The sequence below is a fragment of the Cavia porcellus genome, unplaced genomic scaffold (genome assembly GCF_034190915.1).
Source record: "Cavia porcellus strain 051 isolate PalLab524CR breed Dunkin Hartley unplaced genomic scaffold, mCavPor4.1 scaffold_40, whole genome shotgun sequence".
Classification (NCBI taxonomy): Eukaryota; Metazoa; Chordata; class Mammalia; order Rodentia; family Caviidae; genus Cavia; species Cavia porcellus.
The window spans coordinates 4216689-4233929 of record NW_026947523.1 but is presented as its reverse complement, the minus strand read 5'-3'; the positions used below and the strand labels follow the sequence as shown (position 1 = coordinate 4233929).

Genomic DNA, 17241 nt, shown 5'->3' with positions numbered 1-17241 from the left:
GTGCTTGGTGTGGGTGTGGCTGTTGCTGTGACTGCAGTGTCCTCCACAGGGTGGAGGCAGACCTGAGTCGTGTGTCCCACGCCTGTCGGCTTCCTGTTGCCCTCCGAAGAGGGGAGAGGGCCGTGACCCCGGAGGCCAGACTGAACTTTCTATGGCAGCCTTGGGTGCGGGGGGGGGGGGGGGGGGGCGCCTTCAGCTTGTAGCCCCGCCCAAGCCACACCCCCACCGGCTCTCGTCCCGCCCCCGACCACGGTGGGCCCCGCCCAGTTCCCCCCTCCCTATGGGCCCCGCCCCGGCCGCGCCCCTCCCCTGCTGGCCCCGCCCCCAGCCCCGCCCCCGCCTGCGTTTGCGCCGGGCCGGTGCTGCGCGCGTTCCACGCTGTCGGGCTTGGCAACGATTAACCCGGCGGGGCGGCAGGCGCGCGGCCCGGGGCGAAGGCGCAGGCCCGGGGCGGGACCCCGTGTGGGGCCGCTCGGCTTCCTGTTCTCGCCCAAGTTTCTCGTAGAGCTCGCAGCGCCGGCCGGGCCGCGGTGTGGCGTGGCGTGGCGCGGCACGCGCGTGGGCGCCCGCTCGCGGTCGCCGGGTTCACCATGAGGACTCTCCGCAGGTTAAAGTTCATGAGTTCGCCCAGCCTCAGTGACTTGGGCAAGAGAGAGCCGGCCGCCGCCGCCGCGGACGAGCGGGGCACGCAGCAGCGCCGGGCCTGCGCCAACGCCACCTGGAACAGGTGAGGGGCTGGGGGGGTTCTGGAGGGGTACGAGGGGGGCGGAGGGAGCCTTCCCTTCCGGGAGGGCCGAGGAACTTCTGCGCCCCCCCGTTCCAGAGGTGGGATCGAGCTTCGGGTTAGGGGGACCCTGCTCAGATCCCCACGTCTGCGCCCCGCGCCCCTGGGACCCACGGGTATGCCAGGAAGAGCAGATGCGCCCCGGGCCCTCGGCGGGGAGCGCACTTCCTGTTCTCGGGTGGAGGCTCAGTGGGTGGGGGGCCCTCGTTCCCCTGAGTGGGCTTAGCCCTCTCTGCGGCCTCGGGGAGTGGACGGCCAAGCGTTCCTGGGAGGACCCTCCCACCCTGGGGCGATCCGGAGCCTGGGACGTGGGCAGCCCCTCCCCCAGCCCTGACCCGGGAGCCAGCTTACTTTGCGGGATTACCCCGTGCTGCCCTCAGGGGCTTTAAGGGACAGAGGAGCTGCTCCTCGGGGTCTGCGAGCTGTCCCCACCCCCACAGGCGCCAGATGCTCCACCGGCTGGGGTCTGGGCCACCGGTATCCCGCCTGCCGCTTGGACACGTGTCTTTTCTGTGTATCCACTGCTTCCCAGCAGTCTGGTGGGCACCAGGCGCCAGCTGGGCCAGCGTGTGTGCTTAGGGATGGGGCAGGACAGGGTCACACTTGTGTATCTTCTGTCCTCCAAAGTGGGGTGGGGACAGCGAGGGCCGTGGACCTTGGTTAGGGAGTCTGGCTGGCCTAAGACTTCCCAGTGTCTAGCTGTTTTTCGCCTGAAGTACTCAGAAGATAAGACGTCGTCTCCTGCTTGTATTTTGCTGTGCTTTAGTGGGAAGAGCTAGACAAACTCAGTTCAGGTCCCAGCTCTGTCCTTTCCCTGTTGTGTGTTTTCAGTGAGTCAGTGTCTCCGGTCCTCCAATTCTTTATCCATAAAATGGGCGAATAACGGCCCTAGCAGGGGCTGTAGTCCAGGTTGAATGTGGAAACACATCACACAGCCCTCAGCTTGGCTCGCAGCCTGCAGTAAGTGCTGGGTGATGCGGTTGGAGGACCGGGGTAGGTGTATACTGCAGGGGTGGAGCCCGGGAACACCTTTGCAGGTTCCCCAGCCTTCACAAAGGGCAGCTTCCTGAGCTCCCTCCAGTGTGGGCTGGACTCCTCTTGGGGGTCCCCGGAGAGAAGAGGGGGGACGACTGACTGGCCTGTCAGTGTCCCTTCTCCCAATTTGCCCCTTCCCTGGCCCAGGGAAGCCCTGCAGGGAGGAGACTCGGAGCTCCTCCACTGGGTTTTCACTTGGCTTGGTGGAAGAAACATGCAGGCCGTTCCCCACCACAGCATGCCAAGGCCTTCTCTCCAGCCCCTGAATCCCACTAACCTCCATGATGGCTCAGGCCCAGCCTGGCCCAGTGAGGAGCCCCCCCACAGCTGCAGGCCCCCCACCCGGCACACCATGCCTGCCCCACACACAGGGCTCAGTAGGCTGTACACCCTGTCTCTGAAACTGGCTGGTGCTGGCCAAGCCACAGAGCACAGTGCCTTCCCCACCACGCCCTGAGGGCAACACCAGGTCCCTGCCTGTCTGCCTGTCCCCAGGAGAACAGCTGTGTCCCTGCAGGGCCTCCTGGGAATCCCATCTTGCAGCCCCTTGTATCTGTGTCACTGCAGTTGCTCCTAGGGGGCTGAGGCAGCAAATGGCCACCGACAGACAGGGTCTCTGAAAAGCTCAACAGCAGCAGTGTCCTCCCCATCGTGGGAATCTCCCAGGGTGGGTCTGCTGGAGGGGAAGGGCATCCCCCTTCCCCGCTGCCAAACCTTGGTGTCCTTGGCTTGTGGCCGCCTCGCCCCAGCATCTGTTCCCTGCTGCCCAAGTCTGTCTTTCTCTTGTAAAGATACCAGTCTGGGTCTGCTGTCTCCATACCGGTTGTTGTCGCCTGTGCCCCCACTTCTCTCCCACCCAGGCCCGATGACTGTCTGGGGGGCATCCTTCTACCTGCCTCTTGGCCCTGGGCCCAGCCCCCCACCCCCATGTTCCCCACATAACCCGTCTGCCTATGGGGACACAGGTTGAAACCATGTAGCTCGCTCTGTTGTGAGCAGAAGGGGGCAGTCGGATAGGCATTCACCCTGACGTCTGCCACTGTGCCGGCACCACGCTGGGCGCAGGGTGTGGGTTCATCGGAGACCAGGGCGACCAGGGCTTCTGGGCCGGGGAGGAGCCAGGAAGTAAACAGGAGTCAGGTCCGAGGAGGAGCCACTGCAGGGCAGGGCCGCGGGCACTAGGAGAGGTACTGGCCACGCTGCCGCCCTGGGTGCTGCCTTCTACCCTGGGAGCGCCTGGGCTGCGGGAAGTGTGCTCGGTGGGGTGGATGCCAGGCCGGCTGCCAGCAGGGCAGACTGTAAACCAAAGCCACCCAAGTCGTTTCCGATGTGCCTGCTGCCGCTGCGCCCGGTGGGTTTGGCCCTCTTCCCAGTCTGGGCCAGGCCTGGCACTGAGGTGTGTGCCGGGGGTGCTCCCAGGGTGACAGGAGGACATGAGTCCCTGGAGGACACACCTGCCACCTGTCTGGGGTCTGCTGTCCTCTTTGGGGCTGGAAGGGGTTTCTGTCTCCCTGGCAGCCCTGGGTCACTCTTAGCTGTGTCTGACCCTGTGGATGCTGTGAAGGTCAGGTCAGGCTGTTGAGATGGGGGGACACATCCGTCCTGGGAGTGGAGGATCCCTTGGTGTCCACTGCAGGAGCTGGGCATGGGGACAGTGTGCCAGAGGGTACCAGGTAGCCTTGTGACACCTCCTAGTAGGAGTGTGCTCTCCAGCCACATCTGCCCCCATCCCCAGAGGCTCCCCAGCTGTCACCCCAGGGTACCGGGGACACCACACCACACAAGCCACTTCCACGGTGAGTGCAGCGGTCCTGGGTGGCAGGGGGGGTGTAACACCCCAGCAGCAGACACAGGGTAGGCCCCTCCTAGTCCCCTCCTCCTGCCACCATGGCTGGGCTGTCTTCAGCCTGAGGAGGAAAGGGACTGATCAGGATCCCCAGCTGACCGAAGGCCAGGGACCAGGGACACGGGTGGGCTTGTGTCCCCACTGGAGCCGGGAACAGTGGGTGTTGATGGGAAGAGCAGTCTGTATTTCGTAGCCAGTGGCCGTCTCAGGTCGGGGACAGGAGCTGGGCCTGAAGGACCTTGTCTTTACTCCCCTGGTGCACTGGGGCGCACCTTCCCGCCTTAGCCTGCATCCCCAAAACCCTCAAGATGAGCTCGATGCTCTCGTTCTGCAGATTACCCCCCTGAGGCCCAAGAGGGGCAAGCACGGCCCAGGTCCAGCCCCAAACCCAGCCTGGGGTAGGGAACAGGCTGAGCCCCTGGCAGGCAGAGTGGACGGAGCAGAGTCCCTGGGGTCCATCCCGATCCCCAGCCCCTTGCTTGCTGTTCTAGGTCAGTCAGGGACTGAGCCCTCTCCTTGGAATCAGCGGTGGCAGGGCCCCCCATCTGCAGTTGGCTGTCGGGTGCACCAGTGTGGGGGATGGCGGTTACACCTGGCAGTGCCGCAGATGCTGCCCAATTAGAGGCCTGGGCCTCAGAGGCCCCGTGTAATCACAGGTCTCCCTGAGCGCCCTGGAGGGCACCTTAGAGACAGAGCTGTGATTGGAAGTGGAGATGGAAGGGGAGCCAGGAGCTGGGGGCTCAGGCACCTTAAGAAGCTTGCAAGGCAGCGTGGGGGCCCCCCATGCCTTAACTTTAGTCAGTGAAGCTGACTTGGAGCAGGCTGCCTCTGGGCTGGCTGCAGGCCCCAGCCACACACCTGGGGCTCCCTGCCAGCCAGAACACACCTCAGTGGGGAAGGCAGGACTGTGGTGGCACAGCCAGGGGAGGACACGGCCACTCCACTGTCCACTGGTCATGTGGGCTCAGATGCCTGCTGCCAGTCGGACCCAGCTGGAGCCCCCCAGGAGGGGCTTGAAATTTCCGCCAGGCTCCTGGAGGATGAGGTCACTTCTAGCTACCTGGCCTGTTCCAGTGGGGCCTGATAGGAACAGGGCCACTCGTGGCAGAGGGCTCGCCTGGCAAGTTCTCGATCCTGGTCTGTCCCCAGCATTGAATGAGAAAAGAGATGACCAATGTCCCAGGAGGAGCCCGGCAGTGGGGTCCAGGTCAGCTTTCCAGGGGCACTGCAAAGAGGGGTCCCCAACAGGGACTGTCACCTCTGCCTGCGTCTTCCTAGGCCCAGAAGCCCTGTCCTCAGTAACATGGGCCCAGGAAGATGGGGTTCATCCCCCCACATCTCCTCACTCTGCCAACTTCCTGTGTGAGCCAGAGACACCCCAGAGAGCACCCCTCAATCAGGATGGCCACAGCAGGTGTCCCCAAGGACCTCCATCATGCCCCTTGGGGACTCAGGTGCACCCTTCCGGCCAGCAGCCTGGGTCTCTCTGCCCGCCCCCCGCCCCGGCACGCTTGGGCCATCTGTGGGTGTCCCACCCGCCGCAGGCCCTGGTCTTGAGGTTTCACTTCTCCCCAGGATGACAAGTCACATGAGGCCTGGACGCCCCGCCCCACCTTTCTAAGTGCTACATAAGGACATTCTGTCCTTGCCGGGAGTGGACTTTGGAAAGAGCATGGAGCAGCCTGGCCGGGACACCCCAGTATCTGGGATGATGGGGACACCGTGGGCCGGGGCCCCAGCTCTAGCTCTGCTGGGCAGCAGACTCGTGGCTCTGTACAAACCCAGGGCCTCTCTGAGCCTTCCTGTGTCCTCTCCCCTAGTGTCCAACATCCCCACCCAGGCTGGGGCTTAGCAGGAGGCAAGCAGGACAGGTGGGGTGCCTAGGGTGTGGCTGTTCACACCCCTCCCTGTCACACAGCCTGTGAGCTCCTGCAGGTTTTGCGAGGCCGGGGCAAGTGGGCACCACGATCACCCCAGTACTGTGTGGATGGGGACACAGAGGCCATGTGGCCACGTGGCCACATGGCTGGTGCAGGCCAGGCCTGCAGCCAGGCTGCCAGGGAGCGGGCAGTGGGGGTAGGCAGGGTGGGGTTCCCAGTAAGCCACAGACCACCTCTCCCCAGAGGAATCGGCCAGAGCAACCCCACGCGGGTGTTGGGGGGGGGAGGCTGGACGTGGGCCCTGAGGCAGAAGGAAGGCCTTGTCCAGTCTCTGATTAGGGGCTGGCGTCACCAACCAGGGTCCTTCCGGCAGGTGCCATGGGCATGCCTGGGCAGCCGGGGAAGGGCAGGTCCCCCAGAATAGCAGGACCGGAGGCTTCTGGGTGTCTCCTGCACCAGCACCTCTGGCTTCTTCCTCCCCCAGGCCTGCATGAGGCCCAATCGCTCTCAGCCCAGTTCCGTGGCAGCTGCTGTGGGACAGCTGCCTCTGCAGTGGACCTTGGATGCCCATGGGCCTCTGTGGCCTCTTTTAATCTTCGATGGGGAGTGGCTTTCCTGGGACTTGGCCCCTCGGGGACTTGGAACAGATTCCCCGCAGCACAGCCAGGAACAAGGCAGCCACCACCTGAGCCCAGCTTCATCCCTGATGCCGCTGAGATTCTGGGAAAGCAGGGGTGACTCTCCTGCCAGTGATCACCACCAGGGCAGGGCCCACCAGGGCTACATAGTCAGAGAACTAAACAGCAAGACTCTCTCAAAACACAGCAGAATAAGGCTGAGGTCAGGAGGACATGGATGTGTTGGGCAGGAGGGCCCAGTGGAGGGTTCCCAGACCCTGAAGGAGGAGGAGTCAGCCCAGGTTTGATCACAGAGTGTGGGCGGGGGCCCGGAGTCCTGGAGAGATGACCGGGACCCTCACAGCCCGGCCTGTGCTCAGGACTTGCAGGACTGTGGGGCCTTGGGGGAGGCTGCTGGCCCTAGGCGGCCTAGGCCCCAGATATGGACGCCTCTCTCTCCCCTGTTGCAGCATCCACAACGGGGTGATCGCCGTCTTCCAGCGCAAGGGGCTGCCCGACCAGGAGCTCTTCAGCCTCAACGAGGGTGTGCGGTGAGTGTGGGCCCCCGGGGTCTGGGGGCTCAGGGCCCCAGCCAGTCCGGGCCTGGCCAGGCAGCTGGAGGAAGTGGGTGTGGCGTCTCCGGGGCATTCATCCTGCCCGAGAGGAAGGACCCAGCTGCTGAAAGGCTGCCTGTCATTCCCGGAGAGGCTCCCATGGTCACAACGCCCCCCATTTCCTGTGACCTGTGGGACGGAGGGGCTGTAAAGTGGCCAGGAGGGACGAACTGCGAGCCAGGCAGCCTTTGCCCTGGCATCCCCTGTGGCACAGAGGCTGGAGCCCAGCTCGGGCGGTGGGTTTCCTAAGGAGTCTGCTGGTGTGATGACCACCCAGAGCAGTCAGGCGAGGTGGTGCACACCTGGAATCACAGTTGAGACAGGAGGATCACAAGTACAAGCCAGGAAACTTGGTGATTTAGGGAGACCCTGTATCAAAAAGGGCTGGGGACCAGCTCAGTATTAAGGGCCTGGTTCAGTCCACACCCTCCTCCCAAAAAAGCAGGAACATGAGCCTGTAATCCCAGCACTCGGAGGCTGAGGCAGGAAAGTCATTGCAAATTCTGAGACCAGCCTGGGCTGCAAAGTGAGTTCAAGGCCAGCCTGAACAAAGAGACCCCCTCACCCCCCACACAAAACAGTACTGCCAATTCCCAAGTTTCTGGGACAGACCTTGTGTGCTGCTGTCCCTTTGCTGGGCTCTGCCCTGGGCCACATTCCTCCAGGAGCCTGAGCCTGGGCGGGCCGTGGGGAAGTGTCCTGGGCGTTGTCCTGCCCTGCCCTGCCCTGCCCTGCCCGGCCTGCCCTGCTGCAGATGCTGGCTCCTCCTGCTCTGCCACCTGCTTGTATGCGGTCCCATCGCTGGGCCACTTCACTGGGCGCCTAGGACACGGCGGTTGCCACTGTGCATCCGGACCTGTGTAGGGTGTCACAGTGGACCTTGTGGTCTCAAAGGGAAATGGAGCCGTGACAGCAAAGGCTGCCCCAGAGACTGCTGCAGTGTCCACAGCTCCTGCTGCTGCGGTGCCCAGCTGGGGGTAAAGGTTCACCATGAGTCCTTGAGTCCTGAGTTCGCCCTTCGACCCTGTATCGCTCAGTGGTGTTAGCCAGGTGTCCCCCACTGTCCCCGCGGTCCCCCATGGTGTGTTGCACGTTGCCCTCAGGCACCATGGGACTCATGCCTGGCTTTTACCGGAAGGGCACTGAGGCTCCTCTGGACAGGGTGCTCCTGGTACCCTGAGTGCTATGGGTGTCGCCCTGCTCCTCTGTCAGGGACACACGGCTCCTTGCCCCTGTAGCTGCTGGGAGAGTAGGTGCAGAGTTTGCTGTGAGTGTGTACCCTCCAGTGTCCTGGTGTGAGGGCCAGGACTGCTGGGTCTCCCCACCCCCACCCCCACCCTGTGATGTTTCGGGGAGCCGCTGCCTTGTCCCACCACAGCTGCCCGGCTTCCCGTGTGCCAGGTCCCTACCCCCTCACCACCACCCATTGTCTCCGTATCTGGGCTCAGCGATGCTAGTGGGTGTGCAAATCCCTGTTGACTGCGGCACAGGTCACTCCACGGTGCCGGGGGCACTCTTGACTCGTGGGAGAAATGTGTCCCTGTCTCCTGCTCTTTGGCGCTCTGGTGGCCTCAGTGGTGAGTCAGCTTGTGTCTGGGTCTGGACCTCACCGTGAAGACCTGTACATGTGGCCATTGTGGTGCCCTTTGAGGCATGGAGTTAGGTTTTGGGGTGCTCCACTGGCCAGCTTCTTTCTTGGTCCCTTTCTTCATGCTTTGCTTGATGGTTGTTAGGGTTGGTGGTGGCCCTGGTGTCATACGCCATAATCCCCGCACTCTGAGAGCCTGAGGCGGGAGGATCACAAGTTCTGGCCCAGCCTGGAGAACCCCCAGGGGGAGCAGATCAGTCTGGGAGGCCCTAGATTCTTCTGACTCGGTGGACTTTTCCAGTGATTGTCACTGAGGGCTGGCCCTGTGACCCCCACTTCTTGGAGCCTGAGCCCTGGGTGCCAGCTGCAGAAGTGGCTTCCCTGTGCTGCATGTGCAGCTGCTCTGTGCTCCCTGTCCTCGTCCTTGTGCGACTGGGGAGCCCCACCCGTGCCTGGGGTGCTACCTGCACTGGGACTTGGGCCGGGAAAAGCGGGACTGGGTCCCCCAGCCGCCGGCTTTGCTCACAGGAGGCTCCCCTGCCCGGCTGTAGCTGCGTGCTGATCCCCTGTCCCTGCCACTCTGGGGAACAGCGCCCACTCCCCATCCCCACCTAGGGCCACTATGCCCCCGGACTCCCTGCTGGGCTTCACTGCTGGAGCCACCCCCCTTCCTTTGTTCCCAGCATGCACAGGTATGGCTGGCTCCCCCACCCCCACTCCAGCGTGGGCCAGCACAGCACCTTGCTGTCCCTGTGCCTGTGAGCGGCCTGGCTGCACAGCACAGGGCAGATTGGTTTAAGCTGCTGGCAGACACTATGGCACACGTGCCCAGGCGCGCTGCTCATCTCATTGAAAGCCCTAAAAGGTTCGCCATCAGTGGCATAAGCTCTGAGTTCTGCCTCCCTGCAGGCTGGCAGCCCCTCCGAAGGTTCTAGGAAGGATGTCACAGAGGTCTGGGTGTTTTTGAGTCAGGGTCTCTCTGTTGTCCAAACTGTGCCTGAACTCCTGGGCTCAAACAGTCCTGCCTCAACCTCCTGAGTATCAGGTAGGGCCGCAGGTGTGCAGCACCGTGCTCTGGCTGTTTGTTTGGTTTGTGTTTTGTTTTGGTTTTGAAACACTGTCTTACTGTGCAGTTCAGACTGACTGTGAACTCACTGTATGGCCCAGGCTGGCCTCTGTCTCGGCCTCCCGAGTGCTGGGATGAGAGGCACCCATCACCATACTGGCTCGGCTCTTGTTAATGCATAGATTTAGGGACCCAATTCTGGGATCCATCACTTCACCTTCGACTTTATCAGGTGCCCCCCCATGCCTCAGTTTCTCCAGCTGTGAAATGAAAGCAGTTCATGCCTTGCCTCTGTGGCTGGTGTTTGTGTATTTGGCTCCCATCCTGTATGGAGACCCGGACTCCCAGGAGGGGGACCCCAGGGTGCTGTGGGCTGCCAGGTGGAAGTGTCCCGAGCTCATGCTGAGCACAGGATCTGGAGGTGCTGCCTGCAGCCCCGAGCTCCTGTGACAGTGGGTGGCAGGGATGTCACAAGGGCTGGGTGCCAGTCACCTGGCCCAGCTCCCCGACGATGGGCTTCACTCAGGGCTTCACTCAGGCCTCACAGCCCCCAGGTCGGCGGGGATGGCTGGCCCTGGGCTAGGACCCATGTGGAGCTGCTCAGGAACGACCTCAGGGACCAGAGCATCCACTTCCGGTGTTCAGGGCAAGCTGCATTTACTGCAACTCACCCACCCCCAGTCCCACAGTGACCCAGCTCCTGGGAGCAGGAAGGGTTAACTTTGCCGTCCTCTGAGTCCAGGGGCCCGGGGCGGGGGGGGGGGGGCTGCAGAAATGGCGCTCTGAGGCTTTTACTTCCATGGGCTGCTTCTGCCTCCAAGTCGTCCTTGTGTCCAGCAAGGCCTGAGTGACTGCGTGTGTTCAGACTGTGGAACGCAGTCTTGGTGATCTGTGGGGGAATTACAATCACCCCACGATCCTTAAAAACTTGTCAGAAGATTAAAACCTGTCTTCTCTTCACCGTAAATGTACAGAGAAATTGAGAAGGTAATAAAGTGAATATTCATTTGGAACACTGTATTTAAAACATTAGAGCCAGATGAGGTGAGCATTCCTGTAATCCCAGCACTTGGGAGGCTGAGGCAGGAAGATCACTGTGAGTTAAAGACTGACCTAGGTCTTCAGTGAGACGTTTCAAAAAAAAAAAAAACATTCAGACGTGTTTTCTTGTTTAAAAACATTACCTAAGAGTCGCTCGAACACTGTTATCCTGTTCAGAGGGTTACTGCTTGCTCTTACCTATCGTTTCCTCTCTTTGAGAGTAGAACTTACTAAATTTCCAGGCGGGGCTCTAACTTGGTGTCCCTCCTGCCGCAGCCTCCTGGGAGTGCTTGGGAAAGCGTGATCACATTTTATTTCTGAGTTAGCCCTTGGCTCTCACCTTAAAGTTTTTTGGCACTGCCCTGGTGCTTCAGTGCGCCTATGCAGGTGCTGTTTTCCCTTCCGGTGCCACGTTCAGTAAATGATAAGAGCTGTTCATGGGACAGTGTTGTGAGAGCTGGCTTTGCCCAGCGCTGAGCTAAGGCGAGCCCCCCCCCCCCACCTGCGGAGAGCGCTGCTTCGCTGTCTGCAGAGCAGAATGACAGTACTTTGAACCAATCATAAATCAGCTCTGAAAGACCTACCGTGATTGGTTGGCAAGTCTTCTTGCGCTTCTGTTAGCTATGCTGTGATTGGTGGCCTGGAAGCCAGCGCTGGAAGCCTTACTTTTAAGTCCTTAGTGCTATGGGAACTGAAACTTGAACTGGGTCCCTGGCACCTGGTGTTACTCAAACCCTGTGCACTGAAATTTGTACATATCAGAAGCGTGCAAAGTGAGAAGAGCCTGCAACTCAGGACTGGCTAGAAAGTTCCGCTGGTGAAACAGCGAAGTAAAAATTAAAAGTCGTGGATAGCTTAGCAGCAGTGTCTTCAGCCTGGGCGCCCCCTTCCCCTTCACCAGGTCGAGCCGGAGCAGGTGGGGTCCCACTGCCTGTCCCTGCTCACTGTCGTCTCCCCTCCCACGCAGGCAGCTGCTGAAGACGGAGCTGGGGTCCTTCTTCACCGAGTACCTGCAGGTGGGTGGCCTTGCCAGCCAGAGTGCCCGGAGATCTGCTCCTGGTGCCGATGGTGGCCTTGGTGTCACTCACACCACGCCTCTGTCCCAGCACCCCCCGGTCTCTTCTGTGTGGCTTTTTCTTCCCTTGGGCATCGTGTTTTAAAGTGTCCCTGTCACAGTAGGTGACGTCACCACATCCCCTGCATGCGCACACACCATTCCCTTGTACAGTCGCCCCACATTTCGTTGGTCCACTGGTCCTGCATGCACATTGGGGTGGTGCCCACCCCGTGCCAGGTCCCCGTGTGGATGGGGTGACGTCAGTTAGTGCTGCAGCTCCAGCTCCCTTTGGGGTCTGCACCAGGCACATGGCCTGTTCCTCAGGGTGTCCCTGTGGCCGCCTCCCCTCTTGTGACAACCCGAGAGAGGTGCAGCTTCGAACAGGTCTAAGCTGTGCAGTCGGCCAGCGGGGCGTGGGCATTTGGGGCCCCCACAGGGCAACAACGATGCCTCACATCTGTTTTCAGAACCAGCTGCTGACCAAAGGCATGGTGATCCTTCGGGACAAGATCCGCTTCTATGAGGGTGAGTGGGCCCCAGGCAGTTGCGCTGGGTACCTCGGGCTGAGGTCACACGCAGACCCCGGGCTGGGGGGAGTTGCTCTGTCCAAGGTCTGGAAGGGCAGCAGTAGCAGGGCGAGGTCTCACCAAGCGGGACGTGGGGAGAATCCATGCCACTGTCAGGAGCCCAGGAAGGCTGTTGTTCCCGCTCAGTGCTGTGAGGCCCTTCTGTCCCGAGGATACTGACCACGGCCGGGAAGAACCCAGGATCGGAGGAGGACGAGTTGAGGGTCTAGGGCCTTGCAGGAGGGCTGGTTTAGGAATATGGTCACCCTCATATTCCTGAAGGACGGGTGGGCCCAGAGACAGCCACTTGGGGTTTCTCTCTCTTTTTTTTGGTACCAAGGATCAAACTCACAACTTCGTGCTTGCCAGGCAGGTGCTTACAACACTGAGCTAAGTCCCCAGCCCCACTTGGGGTTTCTCTTAACACAGGCGCAGCCAGTGAGGCCTTTCCAGTCCTCATTCCCAGGTGGGACAGCACGGTGGAGGCCAGCGGTGTCCACAGTGACACTGCAGGAACAGGCAAAGGCAGCTGGACCCAGGTCTGGCCCTTGCTGAGCCTGTGGTCCCTTCGACCTTGCTGCCCAGAGATCAGCAGGTGACAGGGGCAGTGTCCTGGGCCCTGGGGCTGCAGCCCAGGCGTGGGCTCCCTGCCTGCACAGGGGCCTTTGTGAAGGCCGCCGTGCTCCGCCTGTGCTGCCTCTGGGCTGCATTTTTGAGAATGCGCTGTGTTTACGCCCCCTGCTCACGGGATGCCTGGCCGATGGAGAGGTGCCAGGCACCCTGTCCCTTACCTGGCTCCTTTTCGAGCGCCCACTCAGAGCCTGGAGCTGGGATCTCAGCCCAACTCGGGGAGGCTGAGGTCCCGGGAGCGCTCAAAGCAGTGGGTCACCTGATCCTCCTGCGCCCCCGTGGACCCCAGGCAGCGCCAGCTGAGGCGGGGGTGTGACAAGTGTCAGAACACAGCATGGGCCGGAGGGGTCAGCCTCTGTAGCCCTGAGCCCTGGCACCTGGGGCAGAGCTGTCTGACTCGGCGCATTCCTGGGGTGCCCTCGCCCACCACCTGGCCCCAGTATGGGGTCCTCGGAGGCGGCCTCATGCGGCATGGTGGGGCTCCGTGCCCCCAGCGGGTCTCTGCAGGTGGCAGGGATGAAGGTGGCCTCTGGGCAGCCTTGATTGAACACCCAGGTCCTGGGATGGGCAGCGAACTCCCAGTTGGGCACCACAAAAGTCCTTTCCTCTCTGGCCTGGGTCCCTGTCACAATACTGTTGGGTGGGACACTGCATGCACAGGTACCCACTGCATGACGGGCCCTGGTGGCATCTGGGGACCTGGAGTTGGACCAGTAGAGTGGACACAGATGCAGAGCAGCCTTTGGGAAGGAGGGGTCACTTCCAGGGCTGCGTCGAGGCAGTGGCCATCAAGTGTGGTCTCTTTGGGGCCAGAAGGCCACCCAGCCTGCAGCCTGGGGCTCCTCCAGGGGACCCACAGCTCTGTGGAGCCATGTTGGGGGCAGGGCGGGGGTACCCCCTGGGGAGGGGAGGCTGGTGGCATCCCGGAAGCAGCCTGTGGTCCCCTGCCACACAGGCTGTGTGGCCAAGCCACTGTCTGGTGCCCTAGGCTCCCCTCTGGGGCCTCACTTGTGGCCACCGTGGTTGCCACCGTCCCTGGGGTCCCCCGACAGGCTGTAAGGCCCAAGCAGCTCAGACAGGGCCAGGCTTGCCTTGACGTCTGCTTCCTACAGCTTCCGCCCGTAGCTGAGGAACAGCCTGCTCAGCAGAGCGCGGCCTGGCGCGTGCCCAGGGCCACCCCACGGCCAGCAGACACTGAGCACCCTTTCTTCCCGCGGGTTGGCGGCACTGAAGGGACTCTGTGTGCAGGCGGGTTCCCCAGGGCCAGAGCATCCGCCTGCTGGGCTCCTGTGGCCACCTCCCAGGTGCGGGCCACACACGGAGTCCGGGCCACTGCATGGGGTCAGCTGGACAGGGTTCCCAGGGTGACAGTCTCCGCGGAAAGTGAGTGGGGCCAGGTCCAGGCCCCCCGCTTGGCCTCTGTTTGGAGTCAGGAAGGCAGCCAGTGGCACTCAGAGACCCTCCCGCCTTGCTCAGTGCTCCCAGGGACGCACCTGGGGCTGTTAGCTCTGTGGATTGCTCTTCCTGGTGGAGCATGGAGCCAGCTCGGGGACCTCAGCTGTCCCGAGGCCAAGGTACCTACAGGGTTTCCATGTACCCACGTTGCACCACCTGCACTGGGGGTTCATAGCCCCTCTGCAAGCCATTCCCTACAGCTGGCCTGGACGGTACCTCCAGGGAGCCCCCTGCCTCTTCACCCCTCCCTCTCCTGCTGGACACAGAGTGCTGCCCTGACCATCTGTATCCCCTCCCTGTCACCTGATGGCCTGGAAGCTGGTGGGGGTCAGTAGGGTCCCCAGTGTCCAGCAGGGAGCTGGCCAGAAAAGCTTGGATGAACAGACAGGCCGGGAGGGGCCAGCGCCTGACTCGTGGGCTTGGGTTAGGAGGGTCTAACGACGCTGGGGCAGGCTACCACCTGGATGGCATTGGACACAGCATGGGCACTCCTATGACAAAGGGGAGCTGGTCACCAGTGTCCACCAGCACCGCACCCTGAGCTCAGCGCCTCATGGCTGAGCGTCCTTGGGTCCCCAGGCCTAGGAGGTGGCCGTGTCACTGTCGAATTTCACAGCCAGGAGCACAGAGGTGTAGGACAGCTGAGAGACAGACTCGGGCCATGGACGGACGTCGGCTTTGGCAGGCACCCGTGGGCTCAATACGGGGCCCAGCTTGCCCTGGGTGTAGGAAAGGGCCGGGTCAGGAGGTGACAGTTCCTCCTCTCACAGGACAGAAACTGCTGGACTCGCTGGCAGAGACCTGGGACTTCTTCTTCAGCGACGTGCTGCCCACGCTGCAGGCCATCTTCTACCCTGTGCAGGTGCGCTGGGGGACGGGATGGCGGTGGGCCATGCCTGGGACAGGGCGTCTGGGGAGGGCTGGGCAGGGCCTGAGGGTCACCAAGAGTGTCAAGCCCACTGCCACCCTGCATCCCCAGGGCAAGGAGCCGTCAGTGCGCCAGCTGGCCTTGCTGCACTTCCGAAACGCCATCACCCTGAGCGTGAAGCTGGAGGACGCGCTGGCCCGTGCCCATGCCCGTGTGCCACCCGCCATCGTCCAGATGCTGCTGGTGCTGCAGGTGAGGGCTCAGGGCCGGGCTGGGGTGCCTCAGGCCGGGCCTGCGTGGGGCAAGTCTGTTAGGCAGAGAGGGAGAGATGGGCCGGGACACCCCAGGCCAGGCTGCGGGTGCCCGGGGCTGGGGTGTGAAGGGAACCGTGGTGGTTTTTCCAGGACCATGGGTCAGTCCCTGACGCCCTGGACACCACGCCACATGCTCACACAGTGGCTGCAGCCGTTCCATCCTGACCCAGATGGGGCGGGGGCCACAGCAGTACCTGCACCCCTATGACCTGCTGTTCCCCTCCCTGCAGAGAGCACAGTGGCTCAAGGTGCCAGCCTGTCCCCGGGTACAGGACAGTGGGGAGATGCAGTCCGGGATGCCAGGGCCCACAGGGCCAGCCCCATCCTGCTTCTCAGGCCATATGTCTTCATGAACCCCATGTATGGGATCCTTTTAGGGTCAGGTGTACAGGTCGGCCCCCGGGCCAAGGGCACCTGTGAGTGTGCCAGAGCCAGGCGGAGCTGGAGCAGGAAGTTACCGGTCACCTGGCAGCCCAGCCAAATGCCTACCCGTGTATGGAATCCCCAGGGACCTCAGCCTGGCCTGGCTGCCGGCTCACTGGCCTCCGTGTCCCTGTGTGTTTGACAAGACCTTCTACCTGGCAGCATGTGTGGGGAGAAATCCCAGGAAAATCCCCTATGGAAAGCCCCGGGGACTGGGCTGTGATGGACCCAGGAGGGTGCGTTGGTGGCCACAGCCTAGTGGTGCTGCCCCCTGGTGGTTGTTGAGCCTCTCGTGCCCAAAGTCATGGCTCCTTGACCACCCCAGCAACCCCCAGAAGAGCCCTCTAGTCCCCCAAGGGCTGCCAAACAGATGAGGTTGACCATCACAGATGACCTGTCCAGGTCCCTGCCGTGCCTGTCCCTAGCTAACCTGATCCCTGCTGTCTCAGGTCTAGAGTGGGACTGAGGTCACAACTCCTGCCCAGGGACCCCAGCACAGGACGGGACGCAGCTCACACAGGTGCTAAGTGTGGGTGGTAGGGGGTCCCAGAGGTACCTGGCCAGCTCCGGGCAGTGGCAGGGCCATTGTTAGCCACCTCGCCCCTGCAGTGCTGTGAGTAGAGATGGCCCGAGGGGTGCAGGGACCCCTCCACCACCTCCAGGCAGCCTCCTGGGCGGCAGGTGAGCCTTCTGTGAATCACAGAGCTGGTACAGGACTCCCGCACCCACCTGTACTGGACACTGGCTGTCCCCTTTCTCTGGAGTGATTGTCACTTAGCATTCTCCCCAGGGCCAGCAGCTGGCAGCCTTCAAGCCATGCCGCCTGCTTTCACTCACTGATAGCGATTATTCATTCAGCAAGCACTCGGGCTGGGACAGCACCCAGCTCAGCCCACTGCCAGGCGTACCCAGGTGGCCCAGGCAGACTCGTTTCTTAACCTCAAAGCTGGGAGGGGCTTCCGTGGTCAGCGGTATGGACAAGAGCCAGCCCAGGAGCATCAGGAGGAGGCCGAGCACAGGGAGAAGGAGCTGCCGCCTCGGGCTGTGGCATCCAGGAGCTGAGAGTGGACCGGCCCAGGCCACGCCTTCTCTGTCCTCAGTGCCCTTTGCACGGGGCATCCCAGGCCACACACGCATGGCAGCGGGCAGCGTAGAGGGCCTGCAGGGTGGGCATGGGAGGAAGCAGGGACAGGCAGGGCAGAGGTGTGGCACACACACGTGCACACACACACCACACCCCTCACTCCCTTCCAGGGTGTGCACGAAGCCCGGGGGACCACTGAAGACTACCTGCGCCTGGAGACGCTGGTGCAGAAGGTGGTGTCGCCGTACCTGGGCACCTATGGCCTCTACTCCAGCGAGGGCCCCTTCGTCCACTCCTGCATCCTGGGTAGGGGTCGCCTGGGCTCGGGGTGGGGGGGGCTGGGTCCTGCAGCAAGCCCCCAGCTGTCTGTCAT

General features: G+C 62.4%; 1 protein-coding gene across 2 annotated transcripts in view; it reads left to right on the top strand.

Annotated features, from left to right (window-relative positions):
• The window catches only part of Prr5 (proline rich 5), a 37681-nt gene that overhangs the window by 18573 nt on the left and 1867 nt on the right, over window positions 1-17241 (top strand). The window contains exons 2-8 of one of the 2 annotated variants that reach the window (XM_063243891.1): window positions 608-727; window positions 6633-6713; window positions 11439-11487; window positions 11996-12053; window positions 14950-15041; window positions 15159-15299; window positions 17039-17174. In XM_063243891.1, coding sequence (XP_063099961.1) covers window positions 618-727; window positions 6633-6713; window positions 11439-11487; window positions 11996-12053; window positions 14950-15041; window positions 15159-15299; window positions 17039-17174 — 667 coding nt within the window. In that variant the 5' untranslated portion in view covers window positions 608-617. Of the gene's footprint in view, window positions 1-358; window positions 728-6632; window positions 6714-11438; window positions 11488-11995; window positions 12054-14949; window positions 15042-15158; window positions 15300-17038; window positions 17175-17241 lie in introns of those variants that run through there. The other variant, XM_004999556.3, reaches the window with a different exon arrangement.